The 21,652-nt window shown below is 53.6% G+C and overlaps 3 protein-coding genes across 3 annotated transcripts; 2 read left to right on the forward strand and 1 right to left on the reverse strand.

Moving 5' to 3' along the window:
- Positions 1-618: 618 nt before the first annotated feature.
- Positions 619-9,671, forward strand: MONBRDRAFT_22888 (uncharacterized protein; the record flags this gene model as incomplete). The annotated part of the gene is made up of 39 exons (XM_001742994.1): positions 619-656; positions 797-870; positions 962-1,009; positions 1,299-1,360; positions 1,652-1,747; positions 1,879-1,911; positions 2,007-2,144; positions 2,267-2,395; positions 2,489-2,545; positions 2,646-2,708; positions 2,834-2,985; positions 3,069-3,171; positions 3,294-3,364; positions 3,466-3,555; positions 3,649-3,796; positions 3,886-3,963; positions 4,238-4,324; positions 4,448-4,660; positions 4,763-4,822; positions 4,928-5,044; positions 5,170-5,270; positions 5,374-5,479; positions 5,587-5,664; positions 5,777-5,831; positions 5,939-6,186; positions 6,332-6,470; positions 6,566-6,687; positions 6,771-6,881; positions 7,527-7,629; positions 7,714-7,746; positions 7,828-7,907; positions 8,081-8,184; positions 8,296-8,413; positions 8,446-8,564; positions 8,691-8,805; positions 8,888-9,000; positions 9,107-9,213; positions 9,335-9,386; positions 9,503-9,671. The coding sequence occupies 39 exons, from the start codon at positions 619-621 to the stop codon at positions 9,669-9,671; spliced, it is 3,930 nt and encodes a 1,309-aa protein (XP_001743046.1).
- A 365-nt stretch (positions 9,672-10,036) lies between these two features.
- MONBRDRAFT_22889 (uncharacterized protein) lies at positions 10,037-14,396 on the forward strand (the record flags this gene model as incomplete). Its single annotated transcript, XM_001742995.1, has 14 exons — positions 10,037-10,200; positions 10,345-11,155; positions 11,245-11,352; positions 11,543-12,077; positions 12,184-12,328; positions 12,441-12,537; positions 12,655-12,767; positions 12,865-12,937; positions 13,047-13,152; positions 13,453-13,594; positions 13,713-13,785; positions 13,885-13,999; positions 14,082-14,173; positions 14,247-14,396. The coding sequence occupies 14 exons, from the start codon at positions 10,037-10,039 to the stop codon at positions 14,394-14,396; spliced, it is 2,724 nt and encodes a 907-aa protein (XP_001743047.1).
- Positions 14,397-15,616: 1,220 nt separating this feature from the next.
- MONBRDRAFT_22890 (uncharacterized protein) lies at positions 15,617-21,436 on the reverse strand (the record flags this gene model as incomplete). Its single annotated transcript, XM_001743315.1, has 8 exons — positions 15,617-17,749; positions 18,091-18,303; positions 18,555-19,973; positions 20,147-20,245; positions 20,414-20,493; positions 20,643-20,757; positions 21,109-21,226; positions 21,378-21,436. 8 exons carry the CDS (start codon positions 21,434-21,436, stop codon positions 15,617-15,619), a joined length of 4,236 nt encoding a protein of 1,411 aa, XP_001743367.1.
- Positions 21,437-21,652: the final 216 nt, after the last annotated feature.

Genomic DNA, 21,652 nt, shown 5'->3' on the forward strand with positions numbered 1-21,652 from the left:
GCACACGTACAGCCACGTGAACATTGCCTCGCAAGTCACTCATGGCCCGATGGTGATGGCTGGCTAGGAGCACCGCTGCACCTCAGGATAATTGCTCCTGTTAATTGAATAGGACTGATTTCTTGCCTCAGTGAGCTAAGTGAGGAGCAGCCACCCGCCAAAGGGTGAGAGCCATGAAAGAATATTGCACGTTGGAGCTCACCCAGCTCGGACCAAGCCCCATGTTCGGCCAAATGCGAGCTGGCGGATTATCGATGCTGCCAGCCTCAAGCACGTGCTCGCCAGCTTCAGCTGTAGGCTCAGACAGCAAACAACCGCCCGCTCCACCGCGCTTTGAACAACACCACAACCCCTCTCTCACCTGAATTGGAATTGAAGCGCTGCCGCCCCAAAAATCAAAGACAATGATCAACCCAAAGCAAAATAAGCAGGAAGGGTGGGGGAAAAGTGAGTCCAAGTCACAACAACTGCCTCACAACACAACACAACACATCACAACACAAGAGAGATATGTATAAGTAAAATACTTACGTTTAAACCGCGTTGGTCGCTTGTCAGATGAAAATTTAAAATGTTGGTGGTGGTGAGTCACAGTTTCACCACCGACACCTGCTCACCATGGGGCGACGAAAGCAGGGACGGCACATCCAGAACAGGTTGGTGGTGGTGGTGGGGGGAAGGGGGGAAGGGGGTGCCTGCATGCCTCGGTGGCCATCTGGGGTGGGATTAAGGCAGAGTCGTTCAACATGCTGGGATTTTGGCTGATGATTCATCTTTGATTTGCCACTACCCTTAGCGGTAATGCTGGGAACAGCAAGAAAGCGTCCAAGGATGAGGTGAAACAGCTCCAGGCGACACTGAAGAAGCAAGGTGAGGCCAGCCTTGGTAGCTATTGCCGTGCCCTGGCCGCTCGCCATCACACGCTCACTTGCTATCCCAAATTCTGGCATGCTTGCTTCAGCCGATGAGCGCCGCGAGGCAGTTGAGGCTGCCAAAGCCGAAAAAGCAGGTACCCGTTCCTGCCTGCCGCCATGGTTTTCTTGGCCCCTGCTCTTCTCATCCTATCTTCTGCCTCATCTCCCCAGCTCGTTATGGCGGGGCATCCAGTGCCCCTAAACAGGGCGCCGCTTCTTCGGCCACCGGCTCTGGTTCAGGTCATCCAGGGTTAGTGCCGTGGCCCGTCGCTCCTCCGTCCCATCTGTTCTCTCACTGAAGCGATCAACTGTCAATCTGGTGTTCGTGTGTGCCTCCAACTTTTGACCACACCAACCTTCCTTCAATCGTGACAACCAATGCAGACGAGGACGTCAACCAGATGCTTACGCTGCTGCCCATGTTGCTGCAGCCAGCCGCTCTGCCGGTAAGCCCTATGGAGAACCCATATGCTGGCGGAAGCTTTCGAGGATACATCTCTAACACCTGCTGCCCGCCGTTGCCGCCGAAACCCACCGCTACCTATTAAATAGCGTCTGCACCAAAGAACGCAAGTGCCAGTGACCACGCATCTGCTGTGCCAGACAATGTTGCCGGTAGCCCTTTGCAAACGCACCTCGTTTCGGTACGTACCGGCCCAACCAAAGTCCGCATGTTTGTCTGCTGCTTGCCTTGTTATGCTCACTTCCTCCCTCTGCTCCGCTTGCTGATGATTCAGTCGGACTGTGACTTGACCAAATGGACAGGCAAAACGCCATCACAGTTGCTGTACGACCACTGCCGCAAGAAAAAATGGCTCAAACCTGGATTTTCGGTGAGCCTCATCCTCCCGGTGGTATGCGGCCAGATCGAGCCGAGACCCGAACCTGATGCCGAGGCGATAACGGCTCATCACACATCTGCCATGTTTCACTCTTTTCTCATGACCTGTCTGGTCTTGAATAGATCAAGAGCGCAAAGGGTGGTAGTGTTGTCACCGTACGTGGCCATCAACTGCATGTGAATGGCGCATCAAGACAATTGCTTGAAAGTTGTGCAGTCATCTCACCCTTCGCCTTGCATAACTCAACCAGGTCTTTTTGAATCGCGAAGATGAAAAAACCAAGGAGCGCAAGACCATCGTTTGCAAAGATCCTCGAATTTACGTCGACAGTACCGAGGCCAAGAATTTTGGTGCCGTATACGCTTTGCATCGCGTTGCTTATGATCTGGTAGGCCTCATTTCCATGCTTATTTCAGCGTCCACTGGCCTCGGTGTCCTCTTTGTCTTCTTGCCCTTCTGCTGACATCGCCCTGCCTTTGTGCATCCCAATCGGTCGCTGCGCCTTCTCAGCAAATCAATCTTGTGCTGCCACCGGGCTATCGCGATTACTGGAAACAACTCGAGGCTGAGCGAAAAGAGCATCCAACCCGAGGCAAGACATCCTGCCCGACAGATCCCTTCACGGTTCAAGAAGATCATGTGAGTGCTTCCTTGCCAGCCAAAAAGCGGTTTCCCCAGCTTCTGTTGGCTTGCAGCGTCATGCTCAGCTTGCCTTTTTCTTATGACACGTAGGAGCGTGAGCGTCAAGCGCGGGATGCTGAGCGTAAACGCCGACAGCGTGCCAAAGAAGTGCGTACTGAGGTCCATCGACCCGACAACCCCCCCCCCCTTTTTTTTTTTTTTTTTTGCCTTGCTCGTACTTAATCTTACTATCTCAACTCTATGTCAGCTCAACCCCAAGTACCAGCACGAAACCGTGATTATGGAGGACGCTCATCGCCAAGACGCTGAGGTGCGATGCGACCATGGTTTTCTCATGTGTCCAAGCCCTCTTGAGCTTGGCTTCTCTTGTTCTCTTTTTTTGCTCGTCCAGGCTCGTTTGCATTAATATGAACGTTATGCTTCCGCGAGGTGCAGGAGGCCATCAAGTCTTGCATGGTTTACGCCTCCACCTTTGGCATAGGGGGCACCCGAACCAGTGGCAAAGATCAAACCATTTTGCCGAGCTTGTGTCGCAAAGGCTTTTTAAAAGCACATGTCAAGGAGGCCATGCAGTATACTCACACCGAGTGCGTATCACAAATCGCTGTTTGCGCGTGCTTATTCGCAGAGTTGGTCTGCCCTCTAACTTCTCTTTGCTCATCTCTCACAGGAAAGAGGCGCAGTCGTGGTTGCTCTTGCACTTGCCGGAGCGCGATCTTCCAAAGCAATTTCAACACGTTCACTCTGGTGTATCCGTCGGCAGCTCCACACAGGTTGGTTGGCCGAGTATGTGGGCCGTCCCTTTCTGCGCAATGGCAACCACATGCTGGGTCACCACACGTAGGACTGCCATGGGTTGAAGGACTTGTCTCACACATGTTCAATGCCGTCTTAGGCTGAGCTTAGCCGAATTTACAAGGCTGACAAGCTGGCCGAGTATGGGTTTGCCCATCATGTCATTGTGCAGTACGTTGTTGCGGCGTGGTGATCGCGAGCTCGCGTGCCCTTGATGCTCTTGTTTTCTGCTGTGGCAAGCTCAAAACTTTTGTTCCCTCTTCACATCACAGGGAACTCGAGCGCAACGGTGACAATGTGTTTGCAGCGCTCGTCACGTTGGTCATGGACCTGCTCGATCAGAAGGATGCCAGCTCATATTTGTACGTGTGTGTGCGCCCACAACGCAGGGTGAACTGCGGTGCGCAGTCGTAGGTTGCGACTGACTTTGAACATATTTCCTGTTTGATTGCTAGAACGCCGGCCGAGGATGAAGCAAGACACCGTGATTGCTTGGAAATTCGCAAAAGCGAGCGCGAGGTGCTCTCAAGCGTAAATCCTGATGCTTTTCAAAGCAACGTGGAGGAAGGCTGCTGCTGGTTGCAGATTGCGGTCGACATTGAGGTGAGCCTTCACATCCCAACTAACGCTAGGTATCTCTAGCTGCTTCATCCTGGGAGTCACATGGCGTTCTTTATGTTGCACCGGTGTAGGGTCTGGCCGAGCCCATTACCATGGTGGTGCTTTATGATCAGCGCAGTGCCTATCCTCATTCACCGCCGTTGGTACTGGTGAGTCTGCGTCGTCAGTCATGATGCGCTCAGTGACTTGCTGCACGTCTCACATCTAGGCGCCCCCTCCGACATTTCCACTTGACAGACCAAACATGACAGCTTGCCAGGTGTTATACTTCTTGGTATCACGAAGCACCTCAACAAGTTTGCGCTGCAGCACACGTTTGAAGACGGCGTATGTTATTGTTCGAGCCCTCCTTCACCTGGGTCGTGGTTGCCTCGACCGACTGGACCTTTGACCTTTCGAATCATGCATCATTGTGTTGGATAGGCCATCTTTGAGCTGCAAATGGAAATTCAAGATGCGCTTCCAAAATTGTTGGCCAATCCACCGCCTTTGGCTTCACTGCACCTGCAGGTTTGTCGTCACTTGCATTGCTGTGCGCAACCTTGGAGGTGGCTGAGCCCTTGCAGCACACACTTTGTCACGTGCGTTTACGTGAGAAATCATCCGCTCTTGCATGTGGTATTGGACACATAGAAAGATAAGGATGCAGCGGCCGGCCCTGTATCAGTCCGTTTGGGACAAAAACTAGGTGAAGAAGACTTGCTCGCTGCCTCCGCAGCAGACCGTCAAGGAAAAAAAGGGCGTAGCAAAGGCAGCGCTATGCCTGCTCTCCGCGACAACACCGGGGTCAACGCCAAGCTGCAGGCCTCAGAGACGGCACTCGTCGCTAAAAATGCCTACCAAAAGGTGGGTTGTTCAACCTGCTTCAGTACAAAATGGGTCACATCTAACACTCATCAGATATTGGGACGCTTGTCAATGGTAATCGGGGCTGCTCAATCGTGATAGATGTTGGGCAAGCGTCAGAAATTACCCAGCTACAAGGAGCGTGCCGAAATCCTGCGCTTGGTGCAGAGCAATCAGGCAGGTCTCAGGTCTCAGCGCTTTTACACCTTTGGACGCAGCACTTGTTTGTCACCAAACCACAGCTGACCATCTTGCTGGGTCGTCCAGACCGTCATTATTGCTGGAGAGACGGGTTGTGGCAAGACAACTCAAGTTCCTCAGTTTATCTTGGAGGATCTACTCGCCAGTGGCAATGGGAGCGCGTGCCACATTTATTGCACTCAGGTGAGGCATCCCGGGGCAAGCTGTTTGATGGTCAAGTGTCTGAATGACTAGACTGACATTACCGCATACTTCTGAGCGGCTTGGCAAACCTCACCGCATCACGCCCTCTTTCTCAACTTGCGTAGCCACGTCGGTTGTCAGCCATCGCCATCGCGCAGCGTGTGTCCGACGAGCGCACCGAGTCTGTCGGCAGCACCGTGGGGTACTCTGTGCGGCTCGAGCGCAAGTCAGTGGCAGCGGCATGATTGCATCCTTCCATGTGATCTAACAATCCGAAAAAGTCTCCAACTCACATTCCGGCGTGGGCGGACGGCGTTGCACCGTTGTAGAGCGTCTGCAGCCACTCGCCTGACATTTTGCACCACAGGCATCCTCTTGCGGCAGCTTCAGAGTGATAAGAGCCTGGCTCACATTTCGCACGTAGTGGTGGATGAGGTTTGTGGATTGCAATGGTTGCCAAGCGCTGAACGGATTTGATAACAGGGGCGCCGAGTATCATTGAATTCACTTATCGCTCTGTTCTCCCAACCTCTTCACCCAAGGTGCACGAGCGAAGCTTGGACAGCGACGTGCTCCTGGCTCTTCTGAAGGACGTCCTACGCTCACGTCGCGACCTCAAGGTATCGACATGAGTGCAATACGCTTCGCTTTTGGTGCACAGTTGGGCGTCTGCTTCTGCGCATGAAGGCCCCATGAAGACTTAAACTTGTTCTTTGCTGGCGGGTGGCTTAGGTGATTCTCATGTCGGCCACGCTTGATGCTGACAAATTTTCACGCTACTTTGGAGGTGGGTGGTAGCTAAATGCTTTGGATGGCATCGTAATGTCCGAAAGCTCGGCTATTTCTCTCGTAAAAAGCTCATGTCTCAGAGTCCTGATACTCGTGTCACTGTAGGTGCACCAGTGTTGAACATCCCAGGATTTACGCATCCCGTCAGTGAGCTCTATTTGGAGGATTTGATTGAGCTGACGGGCTATCAGCCCAATCTGAGCTCGCTCAAAAAAGTGCCAGCAGATGACCCAACACTCAAGGCGACGTTGGAAGAGCGAGCACAATATCGCCGCAGTACCATCAGTGCAGATCCGTATCAGTCTCTGGACAATTGGGAGTCAATCGATGAAGAATCAAAGACCTCAGCTCACGTGAGTTGGCAGCCGCCAGAGCTGATACCACTCTACCCACTCCAACTCGACCAACGACGTCTCTATGAACACTTCTGCATTTTCTTGGCTGTGCCTTACTTTTCTGCACTTGGTCTCTTGCGGGGTTTTCCGTGTGCCCGTGTAGCTGGTAGATGACGAGCGCTTTCAAGTGTACCAGCAGTTATCCATCAGCGACGAGATCTCTTATCGCATGGTCGCTGCTGTGGTGGATCACATTTGTGCCAGTGACAGTGATGATGGCGCCATCCTAGTATTCATGCCAGGTATCAACTTGAAGTCTCATGCCTGCACCCCAGCCGCCAGTTTCTGAAGGCACTGTTCTCAAATGCTGGTGGCTTGGTGATGATACACTCGGCAGGCATGTATGAGATTAGGCGTACCATGCGTGCCCTCAGCGAATGCAGCGCATCAGCATCGCTCCATGTGTTGCCCTTACACAGCTCGCTTACGCCGCAAGAGCAAAACCGCATTTTTCAGCGCGTGTGTATTTTGGCTCTACCATCGGCTCGTCTCAAGGCCTTTGCGGCTGTTTCACGTCTTGGAGGCATCGCGCTCATACATAGGCGCCCAAGGGGTCACGCAAGGTTGTTGTCTCGACGAACGTGGCTGAAACATCCATCACCATCGATGACGTTACCCACGTGATTGACGCCGGCAAACTCAAGGAGAATCAGGTGTGCCATCGCTGTAGCCTTGGGCTGCTTTCATAGCTCAGCAAGGTGATAGAGCTGTCTGGGGCGAAGAGGTTTGAGGCACATACCTTATGCGTTCACATCATGGGGGAGCGCAGTTTGATCCAGCAGCCCGCATGTCCATGTTGGTCACCACTTGGACGAGCAAAGCCGCGGCAAAGCAGCGGCGCGGTCGCGCCGGTCGTGTCAAGCCCGGCACGTGTTATCGGTGCGTGTTCGCTACGGGCTTGCTGCCAGATGCTCTTGAGAATCATCGCAGCATCTCAGGCATTGTCAAGACTTGTTGTGTGCCCTCTCTGATATTTCTGTCGTTGTTTCGTGCTGTGATTGGCCGCGATTGGCACGCGTGGGGTTGTTTCCGACTGGTGCAGCTTGTATACGCGAGCTCGATTTGCTTCCATGCTGGACCATCAAACACCTGAGATACAGCGAGTGCCGTTGGAGCAGCTTTGTCTGCAGATCAAAGATGCGGGCCATGATGATGTCGCTCAAGTTTGTTCTTCTCATGTTATTGGCCTCGTTCTTCTCGTTTATTTATTTGCAATGAGATGCAGGCAAAACTGATAGAGCGGGCATCGGCACTCAATGGCTGCTTGTCATCCTCTGACACATTTGTTTATGGCACAGTTTCTGGGCACCTTTCTGGATGCACCTCAAGGACAAAGCGTCGAAGCTTCGCTTGATGCACTGCGGGACATTAGCGCGTTATCTGCCAACGGCAAGCTCACAGGTGAGGTCGATTGAAGCCCTTTCAGTAATCTTTGTGACACCAAAAGTTTTGACTGCCCTCACGTTCATCACTTCTCCTCTCTAGCGCTGGGTGCGCATCTGGCTCAGCTACCCATTGGTATGTGGCAACTGCCATCATCAATCCGATCCACCACTGTCTTGTCCTTGCTGCATGGCTTACAGTCTGTCAACTCCGTAGATGTGCGGTTGGGCAAAATGCTCATTTTTGGGGCCATGCTCCGTTGCGTCGATCCCGTGCTGACCGTCGCTGCGGCAATGGTACGGGTGCATACATCGTAGCCCTCCTCTTCTACCAATCCAAGCCTTCGTCCTGTTTTGCGCTGAACCAGTTCGGCTAGCAAGCCGGCGTGGTTGAGTTCTCGGAGAACCTTTAGCCCTGCTTATCTTTTGAGGCTTGGCTTAGTCATGCGTGGATCGTGTCACTGTTTTAGGGGTACAAGAGCTTCTTCGTGGCACCCATGGCTGAGCGCGATGCTGCACGAGCTGCTCACCAAAAGTTTTACAAAGAGCGCAGTGACCATCTCATGTTTGCCGAGTACGCAGACTTGTCATTTGCTTGTCTCGATCACATTTTTGGTACCTCTTGAGAAACTTACGGCTTGCGTTTCGTGGGTCATGCGCGCCTTGCATGCCTTTGCATGATCAGAGCTTTCAATGAATACCAAAAGATGGCTCAAGTGGGACGGGGCGCGGCGCATGCCTTTTGCGAGACAAACTTTCTGTCCCGCAACGTGTTGAGCGAGGTCAAGGATCTTCGACTTCAGGTTTGTTTGTGCTGGCGTGTGCTGAATTCGAGGCTCGTCCATCATGCCTGATGCTGCGAGTGCATCTGTATTCTGGACCGCAGTACTACGGTGTTTTGCAAGAAATGGGCTTTGTTCCTGCACTGGAACGCAATCATCGTGGGCCACTTGGGTGAGAGAGAATTTCATGTTGCTTTCACTTGTTCTTTGATTCATCCGACGCTTCATCCATCAAAACCCACTCTTCGAAGCTGCTTGTGCGGATGCTGATGGATGAATTTTACTGGTGTTCCCGCAGCGGCGATCAACTCAATGCCAACGCCGAGCAGTATAATGTGGTCAAGGCCGTCTTGGCTGCCGGCCTGTACCCCAACGTGATCCGCATTGTGTTGCCTCAAGCAACCTTTACTAAGGTAAGCGGGGCTTGATCCCAGATCTGCATGGTCACGGGGCGGGCGGTCACACCTTACTTGGTCGCGATGATTGGTCACGTAGGTGGAGGGTGGCGCAGTTCAAAATGCCCACAACTCAAAGGACATTCGCTTCTTTCCCAAAGAACCCGGGCGTGTATTTCTTCATCCCAGCTCGGCGCTCTTTTTGGAGAATAGGTCCGTCATTTGCCTGGACCTCAACTCAGGGATGCACGCCCTACGTTGCGTCAAGAGTTGCTATCTGTTTTGTTGATGGCTCTTACCTACCTCGCCCTTTGTGTAGCTATGATCACGAGTATGCGGTATACTTTGATAAGGGTAGCTCGCACGCTGGCAAGACATTTGTGCGGGAGGTAACCGTCATCAGCCCTTATGCTCTGATGCTCTTTGGTACGATCATGTTGCCACACTTGCTGACTGAGGGACATGCAAGTCTGTGCTCATGTCTTTTCTTGTCTTCTGACATGTCTTTTTGGGACTTGCTCTGCCTGCCTGTTATGATCGGCAACAGGGGGTAAGCTCGCGTCGCACGCCGAGAGCAACATGATCACGGTCGATGATTGGTGAGTACCTCTTGCAACGCCGTTCTGAGGGAGTGGTTTGGCACCAGGGCGTCCATCATCCGCAAAGTCAGCCTTCGATTTATTGACGCATTTCTTTGCTGCGCCGGCGAGAGCAGGATCAAATTCAAGAGCAGCCCACGTGTGGCGGTGCTGATTGACAACTTGCGTGATGGGCTCGACCAGCTCTTGCGAGTCAAGCTGCAGAATCCCGGCGAGCCCATCGATGATCACGCCCTGCTTCGCTGCATCGATCGCCTGCTCCAGACCGACGGGCGCCGGTTCTGATTTTTGACGATCAAACAAACGAGCTTGGGCTTCAGCGTGTCTTCGGGCCCGTTGACCAACCACGCTCCAGAGTAGGATGGGGCATAATATAAACATGTCGTCGAAACACGCACAAAAAGTTTTGTCTGACAATCGAAGAAACAACAACAACAGCAAGAACTCACAATTCATCCTTTCCCTTCGCACTCCTCTCATCGGCTCAACTCTTCCCCGTCGACCTTGTCACCGTGCCCTTGTGGTTCTTCGCCTCGTTGATGTCGTCCTGATAGCACCCGCCTGTCTGCTAGTGGGACGGCAGGGGGAGGGGAGGTTGTGGTTTGCTGGTGATCACCCGTGGTCCAGGCATGGGCCGCGCGCCTCTGATCATGGCGGTTTCTCCACATGTCGGGCTGGCAAAGCACTTGGTTGTCCTGGCTGTGCTTCTGCAAATAGCACTGGGAAGCCAAAACTTCAACGTCTGGACCGGGGCAGTACCAACCATTCATGCTCCCTCGGCGCGTGTGGGCGCCGTCTTGGTTGAACTAGACGGGTCGGTGGTTCTCCTGGGCGGTATGGCAGGTCCATTGGCCGACAACGACCTGGCTCTTATGAGACCGGAGGGTGATCAATGGTCCCTCGCCTCGTCTTTACAGGGCTCTTGGCGGTTTGTCCAGGCCCATGCCGGTTTGAATAGAGCCTTCCACGCGTGCACACAGTGGCACCCAGGTCGTGAGAGCATTGCCTGTTTTGGTGGTCTATCCCTTGACCCACTCACCCAGACCATCCGCGCACTCGACTCAACCGTTGTGGTCGGCCTGACTGCGGATATCGCTGTGGTGGAAATCAATGCTAGCCGAGTTAACGCACCTCTTGCTCGCTTTGGGCACGGTCTAACACGTCTCAACGCACCAAACACGGACGCCAGCAATGCTGCAGATGGTTCAGAGGACAGTGGAAGCTGCTTGGTTGTATCCGGCGGTCTCGACCTGCAGAGTAACGGCCAACAAGTGTTGCCCAGCCGCTCCTTCGAACTTCAATGTGGCTCCATCTTTGCCCCATGGCATCCCCTGATCGCCTCTGGGGGAACTGAGCCCGCACCACGCTTTGCACACGTCGCGCAAGCACTGAACGGCACGCACATGGTTGTCATGGGCGGGTGCGACCAGACTAGCTATCATTGTCAAGCCGCCAACTTTCGTGCGGACGTCTGGGTCTTACGTCTACAAGCTTCCACTGCTGGAAGCCCTCCTCTAGGGCTCTGGCATCGGCTCAGTCTGACCATTCCAGCAGCAGGCGGGCAGCTTTTTTCCCATTTCTGGGCTTTTGATGCTGAATTGGAGCAGCTTTACTTGCTGGACAATTCGGATGAGGATTTGATTGATTTCCGTGTCCTCACCTTCCATGGCTCAGACGCCAGCGCCCAGACCATGACAGCGGCCCCTTCCAGCATGCGGCCTGCTGCTCGTCAAGGGTTTGCGTCGGTCTTTTTTCAAGACAACTTCCTGGTACGAATGGCGCCATATTTAGCAGCCGCCGTGACAGCCCATTCCTGCTCACACTTGCGCGTGCTGGGTCGGATCGCCGGCATCTGCAGTTGTTTGGCGGCTATAGCGGCCTCAGCTACTTGAAAGATGCTCTTGCCTTTGCGCCTCAGGGGCGATTTTGGGTAACGGCCATCGATGAAAGCGTTCCAGGCGTGCAGGTGTGTTCTTTGTTCTCAGAGCGCCTTTATGTACCAAAACGTAGCATGATAGCATGATAGCATGATAGCATGATAGCATGATAGCAGGATAGCAGGATAGCAGGATAATGTGCTATTGCCAGGCTCGCCCTCGCTCGCTCTGTTCTGTCCTCATGTGAGTGTCATTGTCCATGCTCTTGCTATGCCTTAGGCCATCGGTGCCGCCGTTACGCTGCATCCGGATCGAAGGACCATGACGCTGATTGGGGGGCGACAAGACGATGGGCGGGCCGTGAATGGGCTCTGGGAACTTGCCGTTAACGATATGGTGTGGACATTGGCTGCACCTTCTTTGCAAAGCAGTATGGGCGAGGATCTGTCCTCCACTTCGACCTCTTTGGTGGACAGCGACCACTTTCTTCTGTTTGGAGGCATGAATACGTCCTGGGACGTAGTCAAGCCTCACTCATCCCTGCTTCTGGTTCATTTCAGCGGTGCTAATGTGACTGAGGTGCATTTCGACGAAGGGCCTTCCGGACGCGCTGGTCATCAGATGGCCCTTTTGGGTCCTCAAGGACAACGGCAGTTGGTCATTGCCGGCGGGTGGCAGTATCTCGACCAGCTCAACCTCAACGCCAGCCTAGTTCATGACGACGCCTGGGTGGCTTCCTGGCCGCCCACAGACCAGGCCGTCACTTTTGAGCGCCTACCCGACTGTTCATGGGGAGGGCTTGCGAGTGGTGCTGGTCAGTGACCGTGTTGTGCGCGTGACCGGCGCCCGTAAATCCGGTTCCCATCCTAGCCGACTCTGGCTCTGTGTGTATCCACTCATGGTATCCCTTTGTCACTCAGCGCTGGAGTTGAACATCAACGTTACAGGTCTATTGCTCTTTGGAGGCTATTCGCGAAGATTGGGCCGTATCGACACGGAAGGACGCCTGCTGTTGTCAACCAATGGTGCTTGGACTTGCGAGACCATCAGCACAAGTGTGGCACGGTACGTTTCTGGCTGCCAACTATTCAAGGGCTTGCCATACCTCTTGCCTTGTTTTTAAGGTAGGCATTTGTTCATCTGACTTTCATCGTTTCGCACCGGGGTGGCCCAATAGCCCGCAAGTGTTCTTCTCTGCGTCGGCTCAGACGGCCAGTGAGAAGCTGATGGTGTATGGCGGTCTTCGGCTGGCTGAAGACGGAGCGTGGGAGACGGTGAGGCTGCAAAAAACACTTTGCTCGAAGCAAACCACAGTTTGCTGTTGCTCTGCCTCACGTGGGCACGAATGTTCTCATCCCATGACTCGGCTTTTGTTGGGCCTTGGACCCTAGAGTTCTGAATTGTGGTTGGGCGAGTATGATCATGGCACCAAATTTCTTCGTTGGCTCCTCATCTCTGAGTCGGCCCTTGCCGGTCACTTTGGTTCGACCGCGACTGTTGCAAGGTCAGCTGCTTTGGCCATCATTGTAATTGCATGTGTGGCATTGATTGGGTCGCGTTCTCACGGGCATGGGCCGATGCATCACTTGCTGAACGGCCAGTCTCGGATCTTACGATGTATTCCTGCTCTTCGGCGGCGGAACCGTTGCCAAGGACCGCGTTTCCATGGATATGGTTGGTGCACTCTGGCACACCTTCTCTGTCAGCCCATCATCCAATATGACCAACTGCGACGTTTTGACGAGGTTGTTTTTTTTTTTTTGAAAAATTCCCCCCCCCCCAGGTGCAAGCCCGGTTGACATTGGGTTGCCCTTCTGGCTATTTTGCCGAGGACTTCCAAAAAGACAGATGTCTTCCCTGTCCAGAGGGAACCTATGCTTCAGAAGCTGGTATGTCTCTTTCAGGCAGTATGCGCTCGTGTGGACCTTGTCCCGTCAGCTCAACAACATTTGTGGCTGGGTTAGGGTCGATGGCTTGTAGGCGATGTCCCCGTGACAGTTGGACCGATGGCACGGCTGCCACCAATCAGACGGTGTGCAGCGTGTGCCGGCCAGGCTTTTGCAAGCATGGAGATTGTGTTCTGAATGCCGAGTTTCATGGAGCCTGCACCTGTCACAAAGGCTTTTCTGGCAAGCATTGCCAGTTGAGCGTGACTGCGGTGATTGTCGGGACTCTTCTTGGTCTTGCAGTCCTCGCCACGATCGGGGCCTGGCTGTATTTCCGTGTGCACCATCGCTTTTCGAGCTTGATCTCCGTCCAGGAATTGCAAGAGCGACTCATTGAAGAATCTAACCTCCAACTCGACGAGTTGAAGCGCGCCTGGGAAATCAAGTAGGTTCCAAGCGCGATGGTCGTCTTGCTGAACCCCCTCCCCGAGCCACCTTGTTTTTTTTTTTTCTTTTTGCGAACTTGAGACTCATCTGCGAATCATTTGGGGCTGCATGGATAGGGCGGAGGATATTCACTTTCTCGACAGTCTTGATCAGGGCTCCTACGGTGAAGTTTGGCGAGCACAGTGGCAGGTTCGTGGCACTCAGCTTTTTGTGCGATAAATCACACTTTGGCGGGGGGGGGGGTATGCGTGCCTTGCCCATTCTGTTCAATCGTGCAATTGCGAGTAGGATCGTATTGTGGCTGTCAAAAAGCTGAAGCATTCCGTCATGATGATGGATTCGGCGGCCGTCAAAATGTTCAACGAAGAGGTGCATCTGATGCGGTCTATTCGCAATGTCAACGGTGCGTTGCGTGATGGCATGCCTGGGCTGTTGTCTGCCCAAGTAGCATGCTGCAATTCTCAAAAATTTTCCTGCACATGTAGTGGTGTTTTTCTACGGCGCTGGCTTGTTGGGAGATTCACCCTTCTTGGTTACCGAGTACTTGGCACGTGGCTCACTGCAAAGCGTTTTGGCGGTATGTCTTCGCTTACACCTTCACATCAAAGCGTTCTTCACGTCTCACTTTTCATTCATGGTTGGATACGTAGAGTGATATGCCCATTACCTGGCAACGGCGCTTGAAATTGCTGCACGACACCGCATCGGGCATGGTGTACTTACATGCCCTCAAGCCACGACGCATTCATCGAGATCTCAAGGTGCACAAGCATTTCATCATTGTTTGCCTGGTTGCCTGATTCCCCGCCTGATTCCCGCGGATGTAATGTATTCATAAGATATGGCCGGGAAAGCAAAAGAGCTCGCTCTCGGCAACAAAGTCGTGTTCATTTGCTCAGCTCACGATCCTCCATGACTGACTAGAGTGCTAATTTACTGATTTCCGATACTTGGCGGTGCAAAGTAGCCGGTAGGTGCTGCCCCTTTGTTGATCACCTTGGACAACACGCCAGTGTGTTTGCCAGTGGGTGCTCATGAAGCGCACGAACGGGCTCAGATTTTGGAACAGCACGCTTAATGAGCAGCACTTCCGACCGCCCCAGATCAAACTCAGCATCAAGCCTGTCTGCCTTTTCCTTGATAACCATGGACGACGCGCAGTCTGAGCGCGTGGGCACACTTGCTTGGTGTGCCCCTGAAATTCTTGAGAATCTGCCATATGGCGCCCCATGTGACGTGTACAGGTAAAAACCATCCCATTTGCCCATTTGGATCAACCCTTTGTGCCCAGCCACACGGGTCTTGAACAGCCCTACTGATATTAGCTTGGATCGCACGTCTTTGATTTGCAATTTGACTGGTATTTTTCTTCGCCTGGTGTGGTGCTGCCTTGTAGTTTTGCTATCGTCCTGTACGAGGTTTTGACAAGAAAACTACCATACTATGATAACAACATGCGCATGCACACGTTGCAAAAGGCCATTTGCGAGGGGCTGCGTCCCACCATTCCGCCGGAAGACAGCGAGACCTCTTTCACGGCACTCATGATTTCATGCTGGAATGCCAATGCCCAGCTTCGGCCCACTTTTGAGCAGATCAAGTCCGTCATTGAGACATTAATGATGGAGCAGAGCGCTAGTGACCGCCAAGAGCAACGAGTAGCCTCGATGTATGAAGCTGACGCTTGATGAGCTGAGGCTGTGAGCCGCACCGACCAGACACATTCATTTTACTTGACTTTGAAAATGCACACATTCCTTTGCATAAGTCAACCTTTCTTTACGCAAATGGTGGGGCGGGGGAAGAAAATGTCAACAATTCATTGCGATGGCGTGGAATACACGTTAGTGATCAGCGCAAAATGCACTGGGGGAAAAAGGAGCAGTCAGCTCAGAAGTCCATAGCTTTGAGCTCAATTGTACATGGGTGTTATTTCACATATGATCAAACAGAATGCCAACGCATACTCGATGGAAACGTCAGTTGACGGGCTGAAGTTGCATAGGTAAGAAGGTAGGGTTCAGGCTTCCGACGACGATTCAACGCTTTGTGAAGTCACTCGCGAGCTGCCGCCAGAAACTGCAGCCACGCGCGCAGCCACATCATCAAGGTCATCGGATGGAGCTGACTTGATGGCCTCGGCAAAGACGGCAAATGAGTCTCGAACTGCTGGAGCTTGACGTCGAGTCATGGGCACCCGCCGCTGTGCTGCCGTGGGATGTGGTCCATTCGTGGGAGTCAGGTCAGGCAAACGCCGCGCTCCAGCACCAATACCTGTGCTTGAGGTCGTCGCACGCCGAACTGTCGACACATCGCGCCCTGGGCTGGCAGTCATGGTTGATTGGATTGGCGTGCGCGGGCTTTCCATGCTCGCGTCAACTGCCCGCGCTCGGCGGGTGGCTGAGATGGTATGTGAACGTATCGGGCCTGTAGGACTTGGCGTGAGCTGCGACGCGGCCGGCACCGACAAGCGCTTTTGCGGTGAGGGCACGGCCGAGCTCTGCTGCGAACTCGCTGCCGAGGTGCTGGCTGATGACACCTGTGAAAACGAGGCCGCAGCGCGTGCCATTTGCTCGGCGGTCATGTTGGCATCGTGTGTTCCCACGTGGACAAAGTTGGAGGGGTTGGATATGAGCGAAGTAGAGAGGCGGTCGTTTGATGCACGGCTACCCCGGCGTGCCAGCGTCAGGCGGCGTGAGCCAAGGCTGCGGAGCGATCCGCCCCGTCGCAATCCCTCTTGCGGTTGCCGGGTATCAAATACAAGCGGGGAGTCTTCTTTGGGTGAGTAGCCCTGCATGATGTGGCCTTGCGTCGTGACAAGGAGGAGCAGATGCTGCGAGCTCAGTAGCTGGCAGTCTGGGAGCCAGTGAACCTCGACTAAAGCACCTGTCGCAAGAGAAAGTACCTCCAAGCCTGCTGCCGAGACGACGGTGAGACAGTTGCCAATGACGTCAAATGCCTGGGGCTCGCTTCGCCATTTGAGCGTAGGTCGTGCATGCACGGGGATGCCCAGCTGGTTAACAAACACGGCGCATCGGTTGAAGCACAGCAGGTACTCCACGACTTCTTCGTCTCCCGTGCCTGTAGCAGAGATGCAGAAGGCTGCCATGGGGCGCAGCTCCACGAGCGTGGAGAGGGGCGGAAACGCAAAGCTCAGTTCAGAAAAACCTGTGGAGAGCAAAGCCTGTCGGGTTCGGGACGAGTTGGCGCTCCGCAAGTCAAATGACACAAATGTCTGGCCGAAACCGACGATGAGCTGGTCGCGCATAAACCGCAGAAAGTTCACAGCCCGCTCGATGTCCAGAGAGTTTTGCAAATTGTATTCGCCGTGCTCCGTAAAAGTGAATACCAAGATCTTGTTCTGCTTGGCTACGGCCAGAATCGGCAATCCGGCAAAAGTTGCGAGGGTAGCCAATGAGCAGCCTCGAGTTTCGGGCAACTTGGTGCCGTAGTCGCGCTTGCGGATTGATTGAACAATGTTATGGAAATAGCGCACTTGAGGCGTCTTCCCATAGACAATGGCTGTTGCAAAGGCAGGCTTCTCCAAGCATAGAATCTGTGTGGCATGCTGAAATCGCTTATCCGTGAAGATGCGTTCGACACCATTTTCCTTTGCCACCACCAGACCATCGTTGGAAACAGCCAGCAGTGAGCGGTCATCAAGGCGGGCAGCACACGTCACTGATTTTAGATTGGCAACCACGCAATGAATCGCCACGGCCTCAGGGACATCGCAATTGACGGCCTTGATGTACTGCGTCAGCTGCAGGATGCGCGTGGCCTGTTGCTCGGCCGAACCGGCCATGAAGAAAAACCGAAGCGGGGTTGTGGGGTCTCCACCGGGAGCTTCCAGCAGAAAAATGCGCGGCAGATCCTTGGCGTTGGCGTGAATTACGTCATCCTCTTCAGCAGGTCTAATCCGCAGCTGCTGCCGAATCAAATCCACCATGCATCGGGGATGGGACTGAAGGGTTGGCAGTCCAGGGTTGACGGGCTTCAGCGGCTCTGGCAAGTCAGGTACCTCTCGAGTAGGGTTGCTGTCATACTCATACACGTACAGTGTACCCTGACGGGCATACACATACGCTCGTGTCCAACCCTTCTTGATTCCCCCTGGTTTAGGAATTTTCAAGTCACATTGGAACGGAGCCACCTACAAGCATCACGAAAGCGCAGGGCGAGAAGACGTAAGAGGATGCACCGGGCGTGCGAGCAAGATGCGGTAGATTTCATCCAGCATCGACCCCCCTTTTGGGGGGGGGGCGGAGGGGTGGGGAGAGCGGACCAACGCACAACAAGCACAACAAGCACAACAAGCACAACAAGCACAACAAGCACAACAACAACAACAACAACAACAACAACAACAACAACAACAACAACAACAACAACAACAACAACAACAACAACAACAAAGCAGAGTCCCTATCACCAAATATCAAGATTCAAAATCAAAGCCGCCCGAAGGAGCCAAGCGGATTGCATCGACCGCACCTCCACTTCATCGTCGTCAAGACCAGCCAAACTGGTGCCCGAGGGGTTTTTGCCTGCATCAAGGATCCCCGTGAAAGTAAGTCCCGGGCGCAGGCTATTGGCTGACTCGCGCGACACAGTTGAGCCTGTTTCCAAGGAATGGCCAGACATCTTGCGCGGTGAAAATCGTTCCTTCTCCCCGGAAGCGCTTTGCAACAATTGGGCCAATTGTCCCTGACAAGTAGGAGGATGGAATGTATGCCTAGTGAGTGGAATACATTGGAGGCAACTGGTCACTTGCCAGCGCGGGCGGTCGTCTCATGTGCCGTGCCAAACCTTGAGTCGGTGATTGTCCGCAGTCAGTTCCTTCATTTGTGCTTCGAAGCGCGCAGCGTGCTAAGAGCCAGGGCGCTCGTGTTAGACGGTTCAACTGCGAACCCATTTCTTTGCGATGGACATTGGAATGTTCCTTGATGTTGACATACCTCGCGGTCTCTTTCAGTCATGTCGGCCTGTAGCGCAGCTACTTGGGCACTGAGAACCTGCACACGCTGCTCCGCGTCAACCTTGGCTTGGTTCTGGGCTGCCAAATCTTGCTGGAGTGTTCGAATCTCTTGACGATCAACCTTTTGTGTACGACGCAATTGCCACTGCATGCGCTCAAAGGCGGCCTCGGGCGAGCTATGCAGTTGTTTGAGTTCTTCAACCTGAAGCTGTAGCTCATGGATTTTAGCCAAAAGCGACTGCTGCTCCACACGATGCTCATCGAGCTGTGCCTCCAGTTGCTCAATCAAAGCTTCCGCTTCTGATGACAGCTGAGTTCCCGCAGCAAGCTGGGCGATCTCATCAGCACGTGCAGCATTAGTGGCGTCTAGCTCCTCCAGGCGCGTGCGCAGTTCCTCGCACTCCGTCGTGAGGGCAGCGATGAGATCTTGCTGAGCTTCTGAGCCAGCGTCACGACTCTGCAGCTCATCAATTCGCTGCAAGGCATGCTCATGCTGCTCGCTCATGTCATGTAAGCTTGACTGCAAAGCCTCAGTTTCGCGCTGCAGGGCATCCACAGCCTCAGCTGCTGCGCGTTCGGCTTGGTCCAGACGTTCTTGAAGTGCTGTACGTGCCTCGAGAAGTGTGCTGGTACTGGACTGCAGCCGTTCCACCTCACGGCGCTGTTGTTCAAGGTCATGTTGCACTGCAACTTTGTCTTCACCTGCCAAGCGAACATCACGCTGGCTTCGGCGAAGCTCCTCCTCTAATGCAGCGACGCGCTCCTGCAGCGAAGCAACCTGTAGATCCGATTTGTGCTGGAGCTCCTCGTATGCGGCTGTCAGGTCCGTGCTAGACCCACTGTTGGACTGTGCGCGGAGTCCGTGAAGCTCAGACTCAAGGCTAGCCTTTTCTGAGCGTAAGGTTTGTATGAGTCCAAGTTGAGCCTGGAGTTGCGCCTCTAATTCTGAGACTTCATCCTCCTTGACGCTGACCCGCCGACGAAGCTGTGCTTCATCAGCACGCAGCGCTGTTTCGCGCGTCGTGGCCAAGTCCAGCTCATTCTCCAGCTCAGCGACGTTGCGGCGCAGCGTACCAAGCTGTGCTGTAAGTGTAGTCCCGTGCTTGTTGACCTCCTCCAATTCAGCTTCGAGCTCTGCCTGTTGCCGCTGACTGACGCGATTTTTGCGCTCCAGCTCGGATACAGTCGCTTCCAAGCTCTCATTCTCAGCGCTTCGACGCTGAACATCGGCCTCTAGCTTCGAGATGCGGGTTTTAAGTGCCTCTAGATCCACGGCGGCTGCCGATCCATTAAGGTTGTTTGTGGTATCACTATGTTGAGCACTGTGCAGCTTGTCTTGCAGTTCCCGAACCTGTGCCTCTAGCTTGCTGGCGCGATTGACCAGCACGCTATTGCGACGCTGCAGGTTGCGAGAAGGGGAAAGATCAAGATGATCGGCACTGCCTGGTCGTGATAGTGGGTGAATCTGCGCCAGCAAAATGCCAAAGATGGCGTCGACATGAGCAGCAGTTGTGGGAAATGAAGAAATTGCACTCAAGGCGTGCTGGAATGCATGGGCAAGTACTACCGTACATTGCGAAGGGCTACAGTTGGCGTTTCTCGACTAAAAGTATAACCAACAAAGGGTAAATGTTGGCCACTGAATTGTTTGGGCTGACTGGGACGTGCCACCTGACATGGTTCATCATCCAAGCATTGAAAGGATAAGTCGCAGTAGTGTGAGCACCAACACGAGCATAGTACGTGTAAATGTGAGTGAGCGTGGATGCGGAGGTGCGGATGTGTGGGGTGGAGCACATTGTAGAGAACAAGGTGGAAATGGCAGAGTTATGAACGTACAATATCAGACTTGACGTCAACCTCATCAAAGTTGCTGGTGTCAGTGGCACCGACGAGTTGGGGCATGTAGGGCGCGGGGCCTAGCACAGCCATTTCAGTTGATTGATTTTAATTTCGAGTGAGTTGTAAGAGCAGCCGAATGAAGCTGACATCCCCCCCCCTTTTTTTTTTTTTTGTTTTGTCGACAACAAAGAGTGGCATCAGGCATGAAGGTGCATGCTGGTCATACCAGTTTGCAGCGCCTCCCAGTCGACTCCTTTGAAGAAGGGATGGCCTTTGAAATCTTCCAAGCCCTTTTGGCCAAGTCGTTTGCCCGTTTCACAAAGGAGGCTTCGAATGAGGTCCTAATGGGTGTATGAACATGATGAGGGAAAACGAGACAAGAATGTTGACATGAGTCCTGCTTGGTTCAAGAGTGGCAGGCGTGGGGGCATTGAAGAGGAGCCAATGACTTGCCTCTGCTTCTGCCGAAAGAGGCTCTGGGAATGCCAAACTCTCCTGGTGGCTCATAATATTGGAATAAGTGCCTGTGAGGGTTTCGGCGTAAAAAGGGGTGTCTCCCAGAAGCATCTAGGTGGAGGAGACGAGGTGGTACGTGTAAGAGTGACAAGGCAGGCCTAACATGCAGCGCTTGACTGCAACCTCAGCCCATAGAGGCTTATGGAGCATGCGACTCGAGAGTCATGATCCCGTACTTCGTAGATGACGACGCCAAATGACCACCAATCGCACTCAGTGCCGTATTTGCCTCGTCCCTCCATTGAGGTCAAGATTTCAGGTGAGATGTAGTCTGGGGTTCCAACGGCCGTTCGGCTATCCACCTGGAGCAGACAGAAGGCGGCAGAAAGGTGGCAGTATACATGAGCAATACGCAAATCGTGGTGAGGGCGAGTCGACGTGAGTAGAGTCAAGCGCACGGAAGTGTTGGGCATTCATATTGATCGTTGGTAGCAGTAAGCCTCACCTTGCCATCAGGCCCAAGTCGCATACAACTGCCAAAGTCAGCAAGGCGCAAGTGGCCATCCTGCACCAAAGTGATAGCGACATGAGCGCGCTGTCAACTGCATGGGCAGGGCGAGAGAATTGGCGCATGGTACCTTGCCCAGCAAGAGATTATCTGGCTTGATGTCACTGTGATTATGGGGTTGCAGGCGCGTCGTGAAAAAGTGGCGTAACCTCTGCTTCATGGTCTTGTCCGCAATGGGCCACGCGGTTGTTTTCTTCGGGGCAGAATGTGTG

The sequence above is a fragment of the Monosiga brevicollis genome, genomic scaffold (assembly GCF_000002865.3).
Source record: "Monosiga brevicollis MX1 MONBRscaffold_3 genomic scaffold, whole genome shotgun sequence".
Classification (NCBI taxonomy): domain Eukaryota; class Choanoflagellata; order Craspedida; family Salpingoecidae; genus Monosiga; species Monosiga brevicollis.